The following is a 16,968-nucleotide window of genomic DNA, read 5'->3' as shown; positions in this document are numbered from 1 at the left end:
CCCAGCCTTGGAAGCTTTCCATATCCTTCTCCTCTTCCTCCTCATCCTCCTCCTGCTGCCAGGATGTGCTGGAGGTCAAGTCAGGAGACTGTGATGTCCATTCACACACCTGTGTGGCTCCTGTTGTCCCCTGCTGCCGTGTCACTGCCTGCTGTCCCCACAGGGCTGTAATGTCATGGAGGACCAGGACCTTCGGGATATCGGGATCGGTGACCCGCAGCACCGGCGGAAGCTGCTCCAGGCTGCTCGCTCCCTCCCCAAGGTCAGCACCAGCCCAGATGGGCATTGCCAGGATGGCTGTGAGCACGGGGGAAAGAAAAGGCAGACCCTGCATCTCCAGGGCTGTGGGAAGGGTCTGGGGAGTAGCAGGGAGGAGGAGGAGGAGTGTACTGCTCTCCCAGGCTATGTGGATGCTGGGACTGTTCCTCCTGCCAGTCTTGATCCTTTTGTTTGTACAGTGCTTTTGTTACTGGCTAGTGGAGATAGTGATGGCCTGTAAACTGATTTTCATTGACCCCATATCCCTTGGGACCCCAGCTCCTGCAGCTTTTAACACCTTTCTTGTGCTTTCACAGTTGAAACCCCTGGGCTGTGATGGGAATAGCCAGCCATCAGTTCCTGCATGGCTCGACTCCCTGGGGCTGCAGGATTACATCCAGTCCTTCCTCTCGAGTGGCTACAGCTCTATTGACACTGTGAAAAACCTCTGGGAGCTTGAGATAGTGAACGTGAGTGTCACCTCCCTCCTGCCAGGGCAGCAAGGCCCTGCCCTGTTCCCTGGGGCTGGGACTTGCTGCCAGTCTCTCAGAGCAGCTCTGTGCCCGTGCTGACCCTGATGTCTCCCTGCAGGTGCTGAAAGTGAACCTGCTGGGCCATCGGAAGAGGATCATCGCCTCGCTGGCAGACAGACCCTACGAGGAGCCACCAGCCAAGCCACCACGGTTCTCACAGCTGAGAGTGAGTCCCTGCTCGTGGCTCCCTGCCTGCTTGTGTGGCAGTGCTGGGAGAAATCTTGCCATGGCCAGTGGTGTCCATACAGCTGCTTGCCTCGTCCTCTCCAGCCACCCAGGCAGCAAATACTTGTGCAGGGGCAACCTTGCAGTGAGTGGGGCAAGATAATTCCAGCCCTTACAGGTCAGCCTCTGGATGGTGACCCCGTGGGAAAGGTCAGGCTGCCCCTTGGGATCAGGTGTCTGCACTGAAGGGGTGCAGGGTGCCACTCCCACCTCTGCCCTGCACAGAAAGGAGCTCTGAGCCCACTTTGTTACCCTTGGTTCCTGGTCAGAGATGTGGGAGCTTTCAGCAGGCAGGAGTGACCCAGCCCAGCTGGAGAGGGGCTGCAGCTGGGACTTGGTGTTTGATTGCACCCTTGGGATCCAGAGCCCTCTCCTGGCCCGGCTGGGCTGCTGAGAGCTCCCGCTCTCGCTGCCAAATAACACTCGACAAGATGTGTGGATGTTGATTTTTGCTGCAGGAGTGGCAGCATTTGGATGTCAGGCCCTTGTTACGGGGCTTGGCTGGGAGGGAAGCATCACATTCTCCGTTCTTCCTGAAAACTGGCTTTTGAGAGCCGAGTTTGGCAAAGCTGCTGGGCTCAGAGCGACCCTGAGCTCAGGAATGGGGTAGCATGTCGTGCTGCCTCCTCCCAGAGATTGCTAATCAGCTTCCTGGAGCAGGAATTGGAGTGATTAGCGTTTACCCAACCTAAACATCTGGTCCTTGCCCTGCTGCAGAGCTCTGCCCTCTTGGATTCCCAACCTTTCCAACCCAAACAGCCCTAGCTGAAGCGAGTGGGGCTGCTGTGCCCTGCTTGCTGACACAGGATTCTTTAGGAATCTTTAGGATTCGAGTGTGAGAACAGAGAGGGTTCACTCTGGTGCTGCACTGGGAGGGTGCCCAGTACAGACCCGCTGCTCAGTGCCCTGTGCCAGGCAGCAGGAGCACGGGAGGGACCAGCAGCCAAGGCAGGATCTGCACCGTGAGCCGGGCGAGACCGAAGGCAGCAGCGGGGCTGAGGCAGGGAGAGGCTGCTCATCTGATTGAGATGCTGCCCGGGGAGGCTGCCTGGGAGAATGAGCCATTTGCAGCATTTCCTGGCGCTGCAGCTGGTGAGCTCCAGCGCTGGCTGCGGCGCGGGGGGCGGGCGGACGTCAATGGCAAATCAAGCGAGCGGGATGAATGGGACTAATGCGGCCACAGCTGTGCCGAGGCTCTGGCCGTGCCTGCGGGCCCTGGGCGCGCTCTGGCGGCGCCTCCCGGCTCTCCTCTGCTGGGGTGGCTGATCATCATCGCCCTCGGGTGCTTAGCTTAGTGCTTTAAGGGAGCCCACCCCTCTGGAATGACCTTGCCCCCAGCCCAGCGTGTGTCCCCTGCCCTCCTGGGATGAGCTCTTGGAGGCAGAGGCATGCTGGGCACAAAGGGTGAGTACATGGCTGAAACCATCCTGGAGCATGTGAGGTGTCTCAAGGAGAAGATAAAGGGTGGGATTGACACTGAGGCAGGAGCTGACCCCATTAGTCCACTCAATGCACCCTGTGTTGGGCAGTGTGGAGGGAATGATGGGGTTCACAGCACAGCCCAAGCTGACTGGGTCCCTTTGTGGTGTCTGCTCCTTCCAGTGCCAGGATTTGATGTCCCAGACGTCGTCACCCCTGAGCCAGAACGACTCCTGCACAGGCAGATCTGCTGATCTCCTGCTGCCCTCCGGGGACACTGCCAAGAGGCAGCACGATCGAGGCACTGAGGTTGCTCCTTACTCCAGAGCTGAGCGCTACAAAGCACAGGTTAGTGGGTGTTTTTGTGTGTCCTGGGGGCCCTCTGCACAGGCTCCTCCATCTCTGGAGCCAGGGAGAAGGGAGGGAGATGGTCAGGCTCAGCTTCCCTCAGACATTAGAGTCAGCAGCTCCTTTATACCTCAGTTTCACCTCAAAAATGGATGGCTCACACTTCCATCAGCACTGGCACCTTAACCCCATGTGCTACCTCCACCCAGCTCCTGGGGGACTTGTCCATTGCCAACCTCAATCCGCTCAGCTCAAAGAGCCCCAATGAGAGCTGTTCCAGCCCACTGTGGCTTCACATCCCTGCTTCTTCCCATGCAGGAGGACCGTCGGGAGTCCAGGCTCACCCTGCGCCCCCCCAGCCTGGCAGCCCCCTATGCCCCTGTTCAAAACTGGCAGCACCAGCCCGAGAAGCTCATCTTCGAGTCCTGCGGGTACGAGGCCAACGTAAGTGGCTTTTGGTTAGTGGGGGTGGCGAGGATCAGGAGCTCTGGGGTCTCAGGGCAGTGTCATTGCTGTGGGATTGGCAGGATTTAACATCTCTCCCTCCTTCACACAGTACTTGGGCTCCATGTTGATCAAAGACCTCCGAGGGACAGAGTCTACCCAGGACGCCTGTGCCAAGATGAGGGTACGGAGACCCTGGGGCTGGGGGCTTCACTTGCAGCCTGGGGGGATGATGTGGGTTGGGGTGGGAGACCTCAGTGGTTCCCCAAACCCTGTCCACCAAACAGGCAGTTCCACTGTGTCTGTTGAACTGCCAGAGCATTGTTCCAGTACGCAGAGGCTCTGGGAGAGTGGGTGATTTCACTGGGGAAGTGGTGGCTGGGTTCTCTTCAGGTCCTTGTCTCTTCCCCTCTGCTTCCACCAGGAGCTAACTTTCCTCCTCCTGGTCCCAGATCCCCTAAACTTCTTGTACAGGTGTGGGTGTCTCTGGGGTGGGGGTAAGGAGAGACCATCCATTCACAGCTGGTCACTTGAATTATTCTTGTTTCTGAAGAAATCCACGGAGCACATGAAGAAGATCCCAACCATAATCCTGTCCATCACATACAAAGGGGTGAAGTTCATCGATGCCTCCAACAAGGTGAGCTGCAGATGCCTCAAAGTCGGTGTCTGGAGGGACACAGCCTGCAATCCCACCTGCCTGCGGGCTGCAGGTCACTTTTTGTGACTCCAGAAGCCACAGCTAGTCCTGGGGAGCTTCTGGAGCTGGGGGAGAATACCGAGGTGGTGATGATCACCTGAGTGCCAAAGGCTTGGCAGACTGGCTGCTTGTGGACCGTGTTGCCATTTATTCCTGCCATGGGAGGGAGCTGGGACTGGTCTGGCTGGGAGAACCCCCCTTCCCTGTCCCCAGGACACCCCCCACAGCCACTGTTTGCCGGGTGTATTTGCCATCCCCAGAAGGGTGACGGGTGCTTGTGGTTGACCCCGGCAGAATGTCATTGCTGAGCATGAGATCCGGAACATCTCCTGTGCTGCTCAGGACCCTGAGGACCTCTGCACATTTGCCTACATCACCAAGGACCTGCAGACCAGCCATCACTACTGCCATGTCTTCAGCACTGTGGATGTGGTGAGTGCATTGTCATGTCACATCTCCTGGGCCTTCACAGCTCATTTGTTTCATCCCTCAGCTTTATTGGCTAGTCACAGACTGCTTCTTTCCAGGGTTCTTTCACCCATTTTTACCATAAAGTAGTCTTGGTTCCAAATGCCAGTCCTTTGGATCTCTGTGGACAAAGAGAATATTTGTCTGGTTTCATTCCTGCCATCTCCAGCGCTGAATAAAGCAGGGCAGGAGTTTTCCCTCCTGGGGAATGTGCTCTGCACAAACCCCTAACATGCTCTCAATTATGTTGAGCATAATGGGCTGATTTAACAACTCAGAGAAGGTAGAAGTGTGATTTGCTTTTATACTTGGGCAGAATCAAAATTGCACAAGACTTTTGGGCTGTTTTTCTTTATGCTGCTGAACTGCAGTACTGGTGGGGCTTTACAGGTGGGCAGGAGACCCTGGGGGAGGCATCGTGGTCAGGCTCCCCCCACATCTGGAGCTCAGTGGCTTTTCCAGGGACACAGCAGGATGTGACCTGCTGATGGGAACGTCTGTGACCCCAGAGCAGCTTCTGAGCACAAGGGGGATGTCGCCCTGATTTTTTAAGATTTTCTAAGCCTTCTGATGTTTGCATTCTTGTATCAAACTTTCCCACACACTTTCTGTAAACAACTTATTGTTTTGCATTCTTTTATGGAAGAGGAGAAATTTGATGGACTGTTGGTTTGTCCAGTGTCCTTGGAAAGGTGGCACTTTCACCCTCCAGTCCACTGTCACCTTTGGAAATCTATAAATGTTGGAGTCAGAAAATAAACTTCCCTTTTTCCTGCCTTGAGAGCAGCAGCGTGTCTATGTCATGTTGTCTGGTATCCTGTAACGACAGGGGGACTGTGTACAGGGTGATCTGACAGCTTTGTGTTCTCTGTGTTCTCTCCAAGAACCTGACGTACGAGATCATCCTCACGTTGGGGCAGGCATTCGAGGTCGCCTACCAGCTCGCCCTGCAAGCTCAGAGAGCAAAGCCTCTGGGTGCTGGAGCAGGGGAAATGATTGAAACAAAATCTTCCAAACCGGTGCCTAAACCACGAGCAGGCATGAGGAAATCCGCGGTACGTGGGTGCGGGCAGGAGCAAGCTGCTGGGCTGAGCTGGGAGTTCTTGTGGGCACCACAACCCCTACACCTCCCCTGGGTGGTGGGGGGAACCCAGCCGTGGTCCAGGTGCCTGTCCTGCTGCTGGCACTGCAGGTCTGTGTCTGTGTCAGTTCTGCTGCAGGGTTGGGGCTTCTCCTGGTAGTAGAAGGGCAGGCAGAGGTGGAAATAGCTCAGGTGAGATGGGGCTTTAGTGCCCTGCTGGGGCTTCCACGTGCAAACCCTGCAGAGCTGCAGTGAGATACGTAGGTGAGCTGCAGCATGGGATTCCCCATAGCCAAAACCAGCTAAGACTGGAGCTGCTGAGGAGCAGGGACTGCTGCACAAGCCACTGCCTTCCTTTAATGTCTCCTTTTGTCTGTGTTCTGCTTGCTCCCCCCGCTCAGGTGCCGCTCCCTCCCGACACCCGCTGTTGTTACTGTCACACCTGTACAACACACCGCCCCTCCTACCTGCCGCTGCAGTCTGTTAGTCCTGGAGTGAAGGTCTTTACCCTTCTTCCTGCCATCCTCCATTCCAAACCCACCCGGGCTGCCTCTCCACTTCCTGTATCTCCTGCTGTGCCCCCGTGTCCTGCCTCCTGTTGTTCATGCCCATGCTCATTCTGGCCCATGCCAGGGGTTCGGATGAACCCCGGGGATCTGCTGCTCCCACCCGCCCCTGCTGATGCAGTGTGGCAGCTCTCAGCTAACCCCGTTGCTCCTGCTGGGGTGGTAACTTCCCCGTGGCACCCTGATTTAGCAGGACAAGAGGAAGAGCCGTGCTTGGTCAGGAGGGTGAATCACGTGGGAGCTCACCTGCCAGGAGCTGTCTCCCTCTGTCCCATTTCTGTAGCGCTCCGTTTTTCATGCTTGTTTGAGATGAGCAAAGCTGTCGCTGATGGTGACAGGGACTCACAGCCTAATGCAGGGAGTCATCTTGGGGTGCTGGGTTGAGACTGATGTGGCCAGACACATTTTAGCTGTGAAGGACTCAAATGCCTCCCCAGCAAGAGCTGCTTCCTTGCACACGTGCACGTTTTTGGGACGGGCAGTAGGCAGGCAGGCCTTCCATGCTTCGAGTCCCTGCTCATTCTGTCCCAGAAGCTCGGGTGTCCTAAGATGCCCTTTCTCTCCTTATTTTCTAGCTGGATCCCCCTGAAGTGGACCAAGACTCCCAGTCTCATGCCAGTGTCTCCTGGGTCGTGGACCCCAAGCAGGACTCCAAGCGGACCCTCAGCACTAAGTATGAGACCACTATCTTCTAAAGCAAACGCCCGCGTCCGCCCCGTCTAACCGTGCCTTTGCGATCTGATCTGTCTGCTCTTCTAAACTCCCTCTTCCTCCAGCTGCTCGCCCTGAGCCCGCGTAGGCACCGCGTCCAAGGCAGCAGCACTTAGGAGACTGTAGACTTAAACGGCTTTTGTACCTGATCGCTGCTGAACACTGTGAATCTCCTTACTCGGAATCGAGGGTAACGCGCTGTAGCTGCCCGCGAGGCGGGAGGAGCAGAGAGGGCAGGCTGGCAGCCGGAGATGTGGATCCAGGAGAGCCGCCCACCGTTTTCACGTCTTCCCCCCCTCGCTCTGGCACTGTGAATCCCTGGGGCAATGTGATACTCCCCAGGCCTTTTTTTTCTATCTCACCTTGTCCTTGGACTGATGGAGACCTCTTGTCTCTTCGGTGCACACACTCCCTCCTCCTAGATCCTCCTCTTCCCAACTGAGCCACGGCTGTGTACTGTTCAGTGAACTCACCTCTCCTTCCTGCCAGTCGAACCGACACTAACCACTGTGATGCTCTCTGCAGATAACACACGGGCACTTCAGTTTCCTCACAGCCGCCCTTGTCCGCAGTCTCCTTCCTCAAAACCCAGCACAGAACTTGCTCTGGGTGGTGGGGGAGCGTTGGTTTGGGCCGGGTGTGATCGTTCCCACTGTGAGCTCTGTCCCCTCGGACATGAGGGGGGGTTTGGTTGCATGCATTTCAGTCCTTTCTAGGTTTTTCTTTCCCTCATAGTCCTTGTGTTTACACTCACCAGACTTCTCCTGAAGTTCTCACGTGGCAGCCTCTGGGGTTAAGCTTCCAAAGGCACATGTTGTTGTTAGCCCCAGGCTGGGGAGGAGAGGTGTCAGCTGGGCACCACAAGCAGCATCAGCAGGGAGAGGTTAGGGAGCAGCCCTAGGTTATTTGCCCCTGGCGTTAGGGCCAGTAGCAGCTTGTCTGAGTTTTGCTGTGGCTTTGGAGCTGCTGCCTCAAATCTTCCATTTCCCCTCACCTGCAGTGAAATCTGATGTTTCAAAGTCGTTTTTTAGCTCTTTCTCAGGAATGAGTTTGATCTCCCAAGTCATTTGCAACTTAATGGCAAACTGACCTCAGACTGAGGGCTCAGCCAGTGGGAACCCAGTGAGAGGACTAAAAGTGTTGTCTTAGAGCAAAAAAAGCTAAGGAAAGCTCAGTCTAGTACATACATTTCATATGCCACAGAGTCCCTGACACAGCGGGCCTGCAGTGCCACCCTGCCAGCCCAGGCCTTGTGGACAGCAGAACGTTGCTGTGCCTGAGGCGCTCCAAGAGGTTGAGTTTGGTTTCCATCAGCACTTTTCCAAGCTCTAAGAGTGCCCTGAAGGTTTCTGTGTCCCTCTGAGAGAAACTCAGTCCCTGGTGTGGGTGGCAGAGCAGTTTCTACGTGTAGGTGTTCTCCACGCAGCTGCCACACGTCCCCCCAGTGTCAGAGGCTCTGAGCTCTTCACCTCCCCCTGCTCTCAGCTGGGAAGGGCAGGTCCCTCCACACCCCCTAAATCCGGGTCACGAGAGCATGTGCCTTTCTAAGGGTGACCAAACCCAGCAGGGATCACAGGCAGCCCTTCCCAAACCGCGCCGCTGCCGCTCTGTGTCCGTAGCCCTGACGGTTTTTTTGTGTCCCATCTCCGGCCCGTTCGCCTCGCCTCTCCCAGCACGTGTTTTTGTATGACTCGGAAATTCATTCCATTATTTCCTTTCTGTTTGCCTCTGCGAAGCTGAGCTCCGGGCAGCCGTCTCCTACCACGGGATGTAGTAGCGGGGCAGAGACCTGGGACGCAGTGGCCTCCTGACATGAAGATCTTCTTCCCTCTGGCACGGGTGGCTGCCTCAGAGTGGCTGCGTGGCTGCTCGGTGAGGGCTCCCAGAGCACAGGGGGGAAGGGACCCAGCTCCGCCGAGGAAAGCTGCTCATCTCCATTCCTAGCAAAGGAAAACTCGAGACTCGGAGGCCAAGAGCGATGTCGCCTTTCCTAGTTTGAGACAAAACGTCTTTCCGCCAGTTTCTTTTTTAATGAAGTGACACAGAGCAAATCCGGTTCACGGTTTCAATGTAGCACTGCAGCTTTTTGGTGAGGAAAAAAAAAAACAACACAGATTTTCATTTACTGAGAATCCTGCAGTCCAGCGAGGAGCACGATAGAAAGTCTTAGCAGGGGCGTGGTGTGCACATTTCTGATGGTACTTACTCTGCTTCAGCTCTGGGTGAGCAGGAGAGAACGCCAAATTCTTGGAGATCGCTTCCTCCTGTGTGAGAACCTGGCAGGGTAAGTCTGCATCCCGTTCTCCAAGCCACTCCACGCTTTTATAGCAAATGGAAGTAACTTGAGGAAAAGAATCTGCAAAGGATCTTTCACCCCAGAGCAGCTGTGGCCAATATCCCCGATGGTACAAAGCTTCCTTATCCCCCGAACTGTCGTGTTGCAATACTTGACATTTCTATGGCAAGGACCCCGTTTCTTCCCATTTCCGCACTGAATTCCTGGGACGACTCCCTGCTCCAGCCTCTGTGCACCTGTCTTGTTTTTAAATGCAGTTATGCCCTGAAGGGTTGGGGGTTTTTTTTAAGTATATTCAATTGTGATTTAGCACTTTTTTGATACTAGCTCATTATTTAATTAGTGCAACCGTTTCAGAAGATGAACAAATAAGGAGTTAAATTTTGGGCATTACACTGAAACAGTCCATCCCCAAGGACAAACCACATCAGCCTGAGGGTGGCTTGGCCCCGTCCGAGCCCAGTGTCCCCAAAGACACCACCTCAAAGGTGCTGTGTGCTTGCTTTTATTCTGAATTACGGAGTGTTTCACAGTGGTTTGGGCTGTGACTGACGTGTTTTCAGACTGTTCCCCTCTGGGGAGATTGTTAAAATGGTTGTGATATGAATTCTTCAGATGCAGAATGCAGCGCAGTGTGTCTGTGGTGATCTCACCAGGCCCTGGCAGGGCTGTGGGACCTGCTGCCACGGGAACACTGTGCCCGAGTAATTCCTGTTTAACTCCAGTTGCTGCTGTATTGTCAGGATTTCCTTTAGTCTCTCTCACCGGTGAGGCTGGGAGGGAAGTGAACCATAATCCCAAGGGCACAGACCTGTAAAGGATTGGCAAGGGGGAGTGGAGATTTTGGGTTAAGTCAATGAATTTAGGAAACCTAACATTCCTTGTTATGCACATGTTGCAATTCATACTGGTGTAAGTGTAAATATTTGGTGTGTTGGCAACAAGTCTTTGGTGAGATTGCAAATTGAACCTCTGCTTGGGAGGAGGGACACCTTTCCTTTCTGACACGTGAGCTTTTTTGGAGGTTGGCTTGGAGGTAACGTGGTGATGAAGACTCCAATCTTCAGGCACTGGGCTCGGTGACCCTGGTGGTCCATGCCAGCCCCATGTGTAAACCTGTGGTTGTCTTTAGTGATCCATTCTTTAGCCAGACACTCCCTTTCTCACCTTTCTCACAGACAGAGCAGTTGTTCTGGCAGTTCAGTGTGGTGAGGTTTCTTGAGGGACTCAGTGCTGGAGACTGACCCTGGGCTGTGCCAGTTTTTGGCTCCTGGCCACCTTCACCCACCCACTGTGCAGTATTCGGGCTCTTCCTCCCTGCAGGGTTTTGTGCTATCTTGAGGAAACTGCCCCAAATTTCTGGTGCTGAACATGACATTGCATCCAGCTGCATCTGCTGTATTACCTGCCCGGGAGGAGTTTGGGCTCCTCTGTTCCTCTCTTTAAAGACAGATTGTGTTTCACAGACTTTGGTTTGTGGGCTGAGCCCTCACTCACGGCTGGCAAACAGAGTTGCCAAGTTTTGTCTTTCTTTTTATAGGAGGGGATGATTTTTTTTTTTTTCAAATTGAAGATGCTTTATCCTTTTTTTATTTTGTGTTTACGAAGAAAAAAAAAAAATCAGCGCTAACCTTAGTTGTTCAGCTGACTTTAAACTTGCTTTGGGATTGTTCTTTTTAGAAGAAATTATGCAACTTTTAGGGGTACACGCCTGTCCCCCCTCCCAGGGAGAAGATGCAGCACCTTCCAGGCTGTACCTGTAGTGAAGTCTGTACCTTCAGGAGGCTGCTGAGACACAGAGCAGATGCCAAAAAGCCCCGAACTCGTCCCGTTCTGTGTGCAGCTGAGGTGGAGCCAATGCTTTAATGCTCCTTCCACCCACCTCAGAAGTTTCCAGCAGCAGCAGCAGCATTTCCCTGGCTCTGCTCAGATCCGTGTTTTGGAGCCAGCACAGCGCTCACAAAGCTGTCGTGTTGCAAAGGTCTCCCTTTTAAATCTCATATAAATAATACCTTAAATTTGTTTTCCCAAAAGAAAAGTACCTGTGCTGTTCTTGCTAAGTCAACCCAGCTCAGACATTTTTCTTACCCACAGAAGAATAACCTGGGATTCCCTGACAGGGCAGAGACAGTCGAGTTCAGTTTGCAATGTGGACATTTTTGCTAATTGTGATGTATGGCAGTGGGGCTGATTTGTAATACAAATGTTATTTAATCTGTCTGTATTTTGATACTTGAATTTCCTTTTATTTCCTGTATATACAATTGTTAATCTGTTCAAATTTGTCTGAATTTTAAACATCTTGTGGTACCAAACATAACCAATCTGTGCAACAACATAGACTGACCTCACTACAACAAGGCGAGATTGTAAATATTCCTGGGCTTCCAGCAGTCGTTTTGTTGTTTTCATAATTGTACAACTTAGAACAGACCGAATTAATAAACAACCTTAGACACACGTGTGTGCTCTTGTGTGTGGCCCCAGTGTTGTGCCCAAGTCCTGCTGGGGGTCTGTGTCAAAGCAGGGCAGTTCTCATCCTGCAGGCACTGGCTGCGGGGGTTTGGGAGCTTTGGTTGAAGCTGTTTTTTCTGCAGCCAGTCATAATGACCCAAACATTGAATATTATTATTTTGAGTCTAATTTATGCGTAAAATCACATCCAAATGTTCTGTTAAAGACAGCACGAGGGTCTGCAGGCATTGTGGGTGTATTCTACACGTGATGGAGGGTTAGAAAAGCACATTTTTACCCCCACTGAAGTACATCTGCAAGGACTGTGTCCCTGGGGGCTCTCATGTACTGGGGATAGCCACTGAAATCCTTTTTTGCAGCATGGCAGCGAGTGGTTCCTGTGACACCAGTACCCATTTGGGCAACCATGGTTCAGAACATTTACCCAGAAAAGACCTGGGGCTTGCCAGGAACTAGGACATTTCAGTATGTAAAATAAGAGCAAGAAATCCAGACATTTAAATACAGGTTAAAGTTCAGATTTTCGTGTCAAGTAAAATCTGACTGATGTGAAATGCTAAATACACCAGGGATTGCTAAATTTATACCATATGTTCCATTTCTAATAGCAAGGCAAGTCAGGTTTTCAGGCTGACATGAAATACACTGAGCTGCTTTAATGGTTTGAAGCACCATGAGGTTTTATCCCTCACAGCCACAGCCCTGGCTGGGGCTGACACCTCAGCAGAGGTTACAGGCCCTGGGCAGAATCTGAGTTTTTAACTGAGTTAAAAAGCCTGATCTGCACTGCAGTTCACTGAGCTCCACAGCCCCTTGCCTTCCCCACCAAATAGTGACAGGTTTTTGAGGAAGGAAGACTGCTGCTTTTTCTAGTTGAGAGGTTTATTCAGATCCTGACGTGCCAAGTGTTATCTCCTGCTGGCCTCGGTGGAGTTGGATGAATTTCTACAAGCTGAGGCAAGATCTGAGAAACTGGAGGAGAATGGATTCCACCCCTGCCTGGCACGTGGAGAATGTGATCAGAAATAATCCAGCTTGCAGCTGGGAAAAGTTCCTTCCTGAGAATTCCCAAACTCTTGCCTGTTGTTGATTGCACTTCCAAACCTGCACCCAACTTCCAGCAGCTCCTCCTGAATGGAACCGAGGCCCCTTGGGAAATCTTTCTGAGAATATTGTCCATCAAGGAAAATTAAAAGGCTGAGGAGGGAATGAATCCACTGCCCTGTAGGGAAGGAAAGTATGAAAACAAAAAATAATTGATCAATCAACAGAAATCTGTGAGAGAAGCTTCCTCAGGCAGCCAGGAGCAGATTAGGGGCAGCCCTGTTACAGGAGGTTGCTGTAGGAACCAGGAACTCCCTGGAGGGATGCAGATAAAGCAGCATCCAGCACAGGAACCCGGGTGACCGTGTGGCACCTGAGAGCACTTCAGGATCAGGTGTACTCCCCTTGCTTTCTCTTTGTCCAACATCCAATTTCTTTCATGCAGGAAAAAGCCACATCAGTGACTTGTGGTGTGCAGGGGACAAAGTCTGGCCAGATCCTTCTGCAGAAGGTGCAGAGACCGTGTCAGAGAGCTCTTGAGCTGAGACACCAACACCTCAGAGGAGAGCTCCTCTGCAGAGTCTGCTTTGTTCGTGTCACAGTCACAGCTTACACAGCTGGAGCCTCTAAATCTTTCCATATTAGTGACTCATATCTGACACTCATCAGATTTAAGACCTTCTTAGTAAATCGTGAAGCAGTGAATAAATAAAACAAGCTCCAACTTTTTTTGCTTATTCCAAGAGCCATCTTATTTTCTTGGTACTTCTTCAGTCAGACCCAAACCCCCTCCATCCCCATTCTCACACATTTTTTGCTAGGAGACAGAGAAAAGCCAAGCCTGAATATAGAGATACATATTTATATTTATATTTATATTTATACACACGCAGACCTGTGTGGGAGAAGCCGACCCCTGGCAGTCCAAAGTCGCTCCAAGGACAATTTCATGCACAATGCTCAGTGTGGAAATGTCACCAGTGACCGCCCACAGCTGGCTCCGGGAGAGAACCGGAGCAGGCCTGGCTGCAGAAAAGCAGGATAAAAGTAAGGGAAGGAACGCGAACCCAGCCTCGAGAGGAAAAGGGGGTTAAAAGCATTTACTGAGCAGCTTTTGAGTAAAAACGTGCACGTTTGTGTACAGACAAATCACCTCGCCAGCTGCGGCCGTGAGGGGACCTGCCTCCCTCTCGTCCCCGCGATCCCCGGCGCGGGGCTGACCCCTAGTGCCGGCCTGAATGAACAGCGGGCACTGAGGGAATGAACAGCGGGCACTGAGGGAATGAACAGCGGGCACTGCCCTCGGCCGCTGCCCGCACCCCGGGGTCCCGCGCCCACCACCCCCAAACCGCCTTCGGGCCCGGCGGGCCGGGACTCCCCCGGACCGCGGAGCACGGCACCCCCCTGCTCCGCCAATGGGCCGCGCCAGGCGCCGTGTCGAGGCGGCGCGGAGGGGCGCTCCCATTACGGGCGGAGGGGGGAGAGAGGGGGGCCGGTGTGAGGCGTGTGAGGCGCCGCTCTGAGGGGCGGCAGCGGCGGCGAGACCCGGGGGCGGCCCGGGCTCTGCCATCGCACCCGGCCCTGCCATCGCACCCGGCCCTACCATCGCACCCGGCCCTGCCATCGCATCCCAGCCTTGCTGTCGTACCCAGCCCTGCCATCGCACCCGGCCCTGCCATCGCACCCGGCCCTGCCATCGCATCCCAGCCTTGCTGTCGTACCCAGCCCTGCCATCGCACCCGGCCCTGCCATCGTACCCAGCCCTGCCATCACACCCGGCCCTGCCATCGCATCCCAGCCCTGCCATCACACCCGGCCCTGCCATCGCATCCCAGCCCTGCCATCGCACCCGGCCATCCCGGCCCAGCTGTGGGGGCGGCCCGGAGCTGTCGGGGAGCGGCAGCGGGAGCTGCAGGGAGCGCTGCTGGCCGTGCAGCCGCCGCACCGTCCTTCCTCCTCCCTCGTTCCTCAGAGCTTGTCCCTTTTCCTTTCCGGTGGGCCCAGAAGGGAGGGCTTGACTCCGGTCACCTGCTGTAAACTCTCCTGCACTTCTCTGGGATTGGGGTTAAACCTTCCGAAGGGCAAACCCCCAAACGCTGGGATGAGGCTCCTTGTGTGCCAATAAACAATTTGCCTTTTTTCTCCCTCCCAGCATTTTTCCCCCTTTAATTTATTTCCTCCACATCCATGACAGCTGCCTGCCGGCGCCTGTGGCACTGAGGGATTACAGAGCCCTCAGGGCCACAGGGCAGGGACAGGGGATGGGAATGGGATGGGAATGGGATGGGATGGGATGGGATGGGATGGGATGGGATGGGATGGGATGGGATGGGATGGGATGGGATGGGATGGGATGGGATGGGATGGGATGGGATGGGATGGGATGGGATGGGATGGGATGGGATGGGATGGGATGGATGGGATGGGATAGGGATAGGGATGGGATGGGGATGGGAATGGGATGGGATGGGATGGGATGGGATGGGATGGGATGGGATGGATGGGATGGGATAGGGATAGGGATGGGATGGGGATGGGGCAGCTGCTCAGAACCGTGGGGACGGCTTGTGAGTGGGAAAGCAACTGGTCATGAGAAACAAAACCAGTAAAGCTCATCGTGAGACCTGCCTGGCCCAAATCCCACCCAGGAGTTTCCCTCGGTGCTCCTTGTGCATTTTGTGCAGTGCCAGACCCAGCTCCTGCCCTTTTCTGATCCTTACCTTTGCGTGAGGAAGCTGAGGATGGGGAAATAGCATTTATAGAGAGCAGAACAACACAGCTCCTGAGGGGACTGCACTTTCCTCTTGTCTCTGTTTCAGAGCTTGGCCTCTTGCTTCCAACCTATAAATCCTGATCCCAGAGGAGGCAATTGTATTTAAATATATATGCATTTCCCCTGCATTAATTTCCTTTCCCATGTGACTGGTGACATGAAGGATTGTAACAGAAGAATGTATTTTTAATGCATTTCCTGCAGATTTCTGCAAGGCAATCTAATTCCTGAGTGGGTTTAACTTGCCACAAAGGCAGAGGACCTCAGGAGCACTGGTAATTGGTCTGGGTGGGTTCTTTTAGTCTACTGTTTTAATGTGCTCCATCCATCTCTCTGATTAGATTAATCTCATTTATTTTAGCCAAGCCATCTAGCTGAAATCCCCACAGAGGAAATTGGGATTTTGAGTCTTTCAGGGTGAGCGCTGGGAGTGTTAGGCAGCGAACTCCACAGGGAGATTTCCAATTTGCCCTTTTATCACGTCAGGAATGTGTAACCCTGGTGATCACACTGAAGGGACCGTTTGGGCTGTGAATCTGCTTCATCCATGAGGGGCTGTGGAGAGCCCACGCAGGTCTCCTCTGCCCTGCTTGAAGCAACTTCCCTAAGAAATTAAACCCAGCCTGGTGCAGAGGGCTCAGCTTTCCAAGAAGGCTCCCATTTTCCTGGCAGGAGCAGAGAGAGCTCCATGGCTGGACCTTCCTCACCTGTGGAATGGCCACGCTTTTGCAGCCCCATCGTCGTGACCGTGCTGGGCGCGGCGAGGGGGAGAGCCTGCCAGTGCAAACAGAAATACCTTCCCCGTTGAAGGGGAAATGGATTTTTTGTTTAAAAGATGGCAATGTTTTTCCAAGCCTGATGAATATGAAAGTCCCCATTTAAAGGAGTCGAACCAGTGGAGAAGCTGGTCACTGTTTGCACGCCCACGCGCCGACAGAGGAGGTGAAAGCAAACTTCCTGGTGTATCCCGATCCAAATCACCTGGGAGTGAGGCACAGTGCCCCGAGCTGTGAGCTGCTGTGCTGAGCAGCTGCAGAAAGCTCTCTGTGAAACAGCAAACCCCATCCCAACAGGAGAGGCAGAGCCCTGGTGGTGTCACAACCCTCACTTCCAAAACACGAGGCAACCTGGAGCGTAGCTGCATCAGTGGCTGTTGGAAATTGGCCTTACAGGGGGAAGGCAATGAGGGTGGAGGGCAGAAAGTGTTAGCAGGTGTTTTGGGAGGGTGTGGAGGGGAGAGCAGGGAAGACTGGAGTTTTCCTCTGCCCAGTCCTCCAGGAAAGCTATTTTTGCAGGAGCTCCTGGGCGCCAGACAAGGTTTGGATTGTTCCCGTGCTGGATGCTGGTGCAAATACGTGGGCAGACAGCTGGATCCTGAGGAGCTCCCAGTGTCCCAGCAGGCGTGTGAAGGGCTATTTTACACCTTGTCCAGGTGAGAGGATGTCTTGGCGTCGGGTTTGCCATGGTCCCTGATTTTGGTTTGGAGTGCTCTGGAGAAGTGAGTGCCTGCTGCAGTGCTGCCCTGCAGGGGCATGCAAGGTGTGTATGTGCCCATGACACACCACGTGCTCCACCAGCAGCTATGGTATCTGTCAATTCCCTACTCCTCAGGTGGTGCATGACCTTT

The 16,968-nt window shown here is 53.7% G+C and overlaps 1 protein-coding gene across 8 annotated transcripts in view; it reads left to right on the top strand.

The window, feature by feature from the left end:
* The window catches only part of ANKS1A (ankyrin repeat and sterile alpha motif domain containing 1A), a 74,587-nt gene extending 63,078 nt beyond the window's left edge, over positions 1 to 11,509 (top strand). For 4 of the 8 annotated variants that reach the window (XM_041468031.1, XM_041468040.1, XM_041468005.1 and 1 more), the window contains 10 exons: positions 164 to 262; positions 576 to 728; positions 850 to 957; positions 2,619 to 2,783; positions 3,102 to 3,227; positions 3,340 to 3,411; positions 3,781 to 3,867; positions 4,222 to 4,359; positions 5,280 to 5,450; positions 6,618 to 7,966. In XM_041468031.1, coding sequence (XP_041323965.1) covers positions 164 to 262; positions 576 to 728; positions 850 to 957; positions 2,619 to 2,783; positions 3,102 to 3,227; positions 3,340 to 3,411; positions 3,781 to 3,867; positions 4,222 to 4,359; positions 5,280 to 5,450; positions 6,618 to 6,737 — 1,239 coding nt within the window. In that variant the 3' untranslated portion in view covers positions 6,738 to 7,966. Of the gene's footprint in view, positions 1 to 163; positions 263 to 575; positions 729 to 849; positions 958 to 2,618; positions 2,784 to 3,101; positions 3,228 to 3,339; positions 3,412 to 3,780; positions 3,868 to 4,221; positions 4,360 to 5,279; positions 5,451 to 5,877; positions 5,977 to 6,617; positions 7,967 to 8,489 lie in introns of those variants that run through there. The other 4 variants (XM_041468067.1, XM_041468057.1, XM_041468023.1 and 1 more) reach the window with 3 other exon arrangements.
* The last annotated feature ends 5,459 nt before the right edge of the window (positions 11,510 to 16,968 follow it).

The sequence above is a fragment of the Pyrgilauda ruficollis genome, unplaced genomic scaffold (genome assembly GCF_017590135.1).
Source record: "Pyrgilauda ruficollis isolate IOZ18807 unplaced genomic scaffold, ASM1759013v1 scaffold100, whole genome shotgun sequence".
Taxonomy (NCBI): domain Eukaryota; kingdom Metazoa; phylum Chordata; class Aves; order Passeriformes; family Passeridae; genus Pyrgilauda; species Pyrgilauda ruficollis.
The sequence above is the reverse complement of the archived record's forward strand: the minus strand, read 5'-3'. Positions and strand labels throughout refer to the sequence as shown.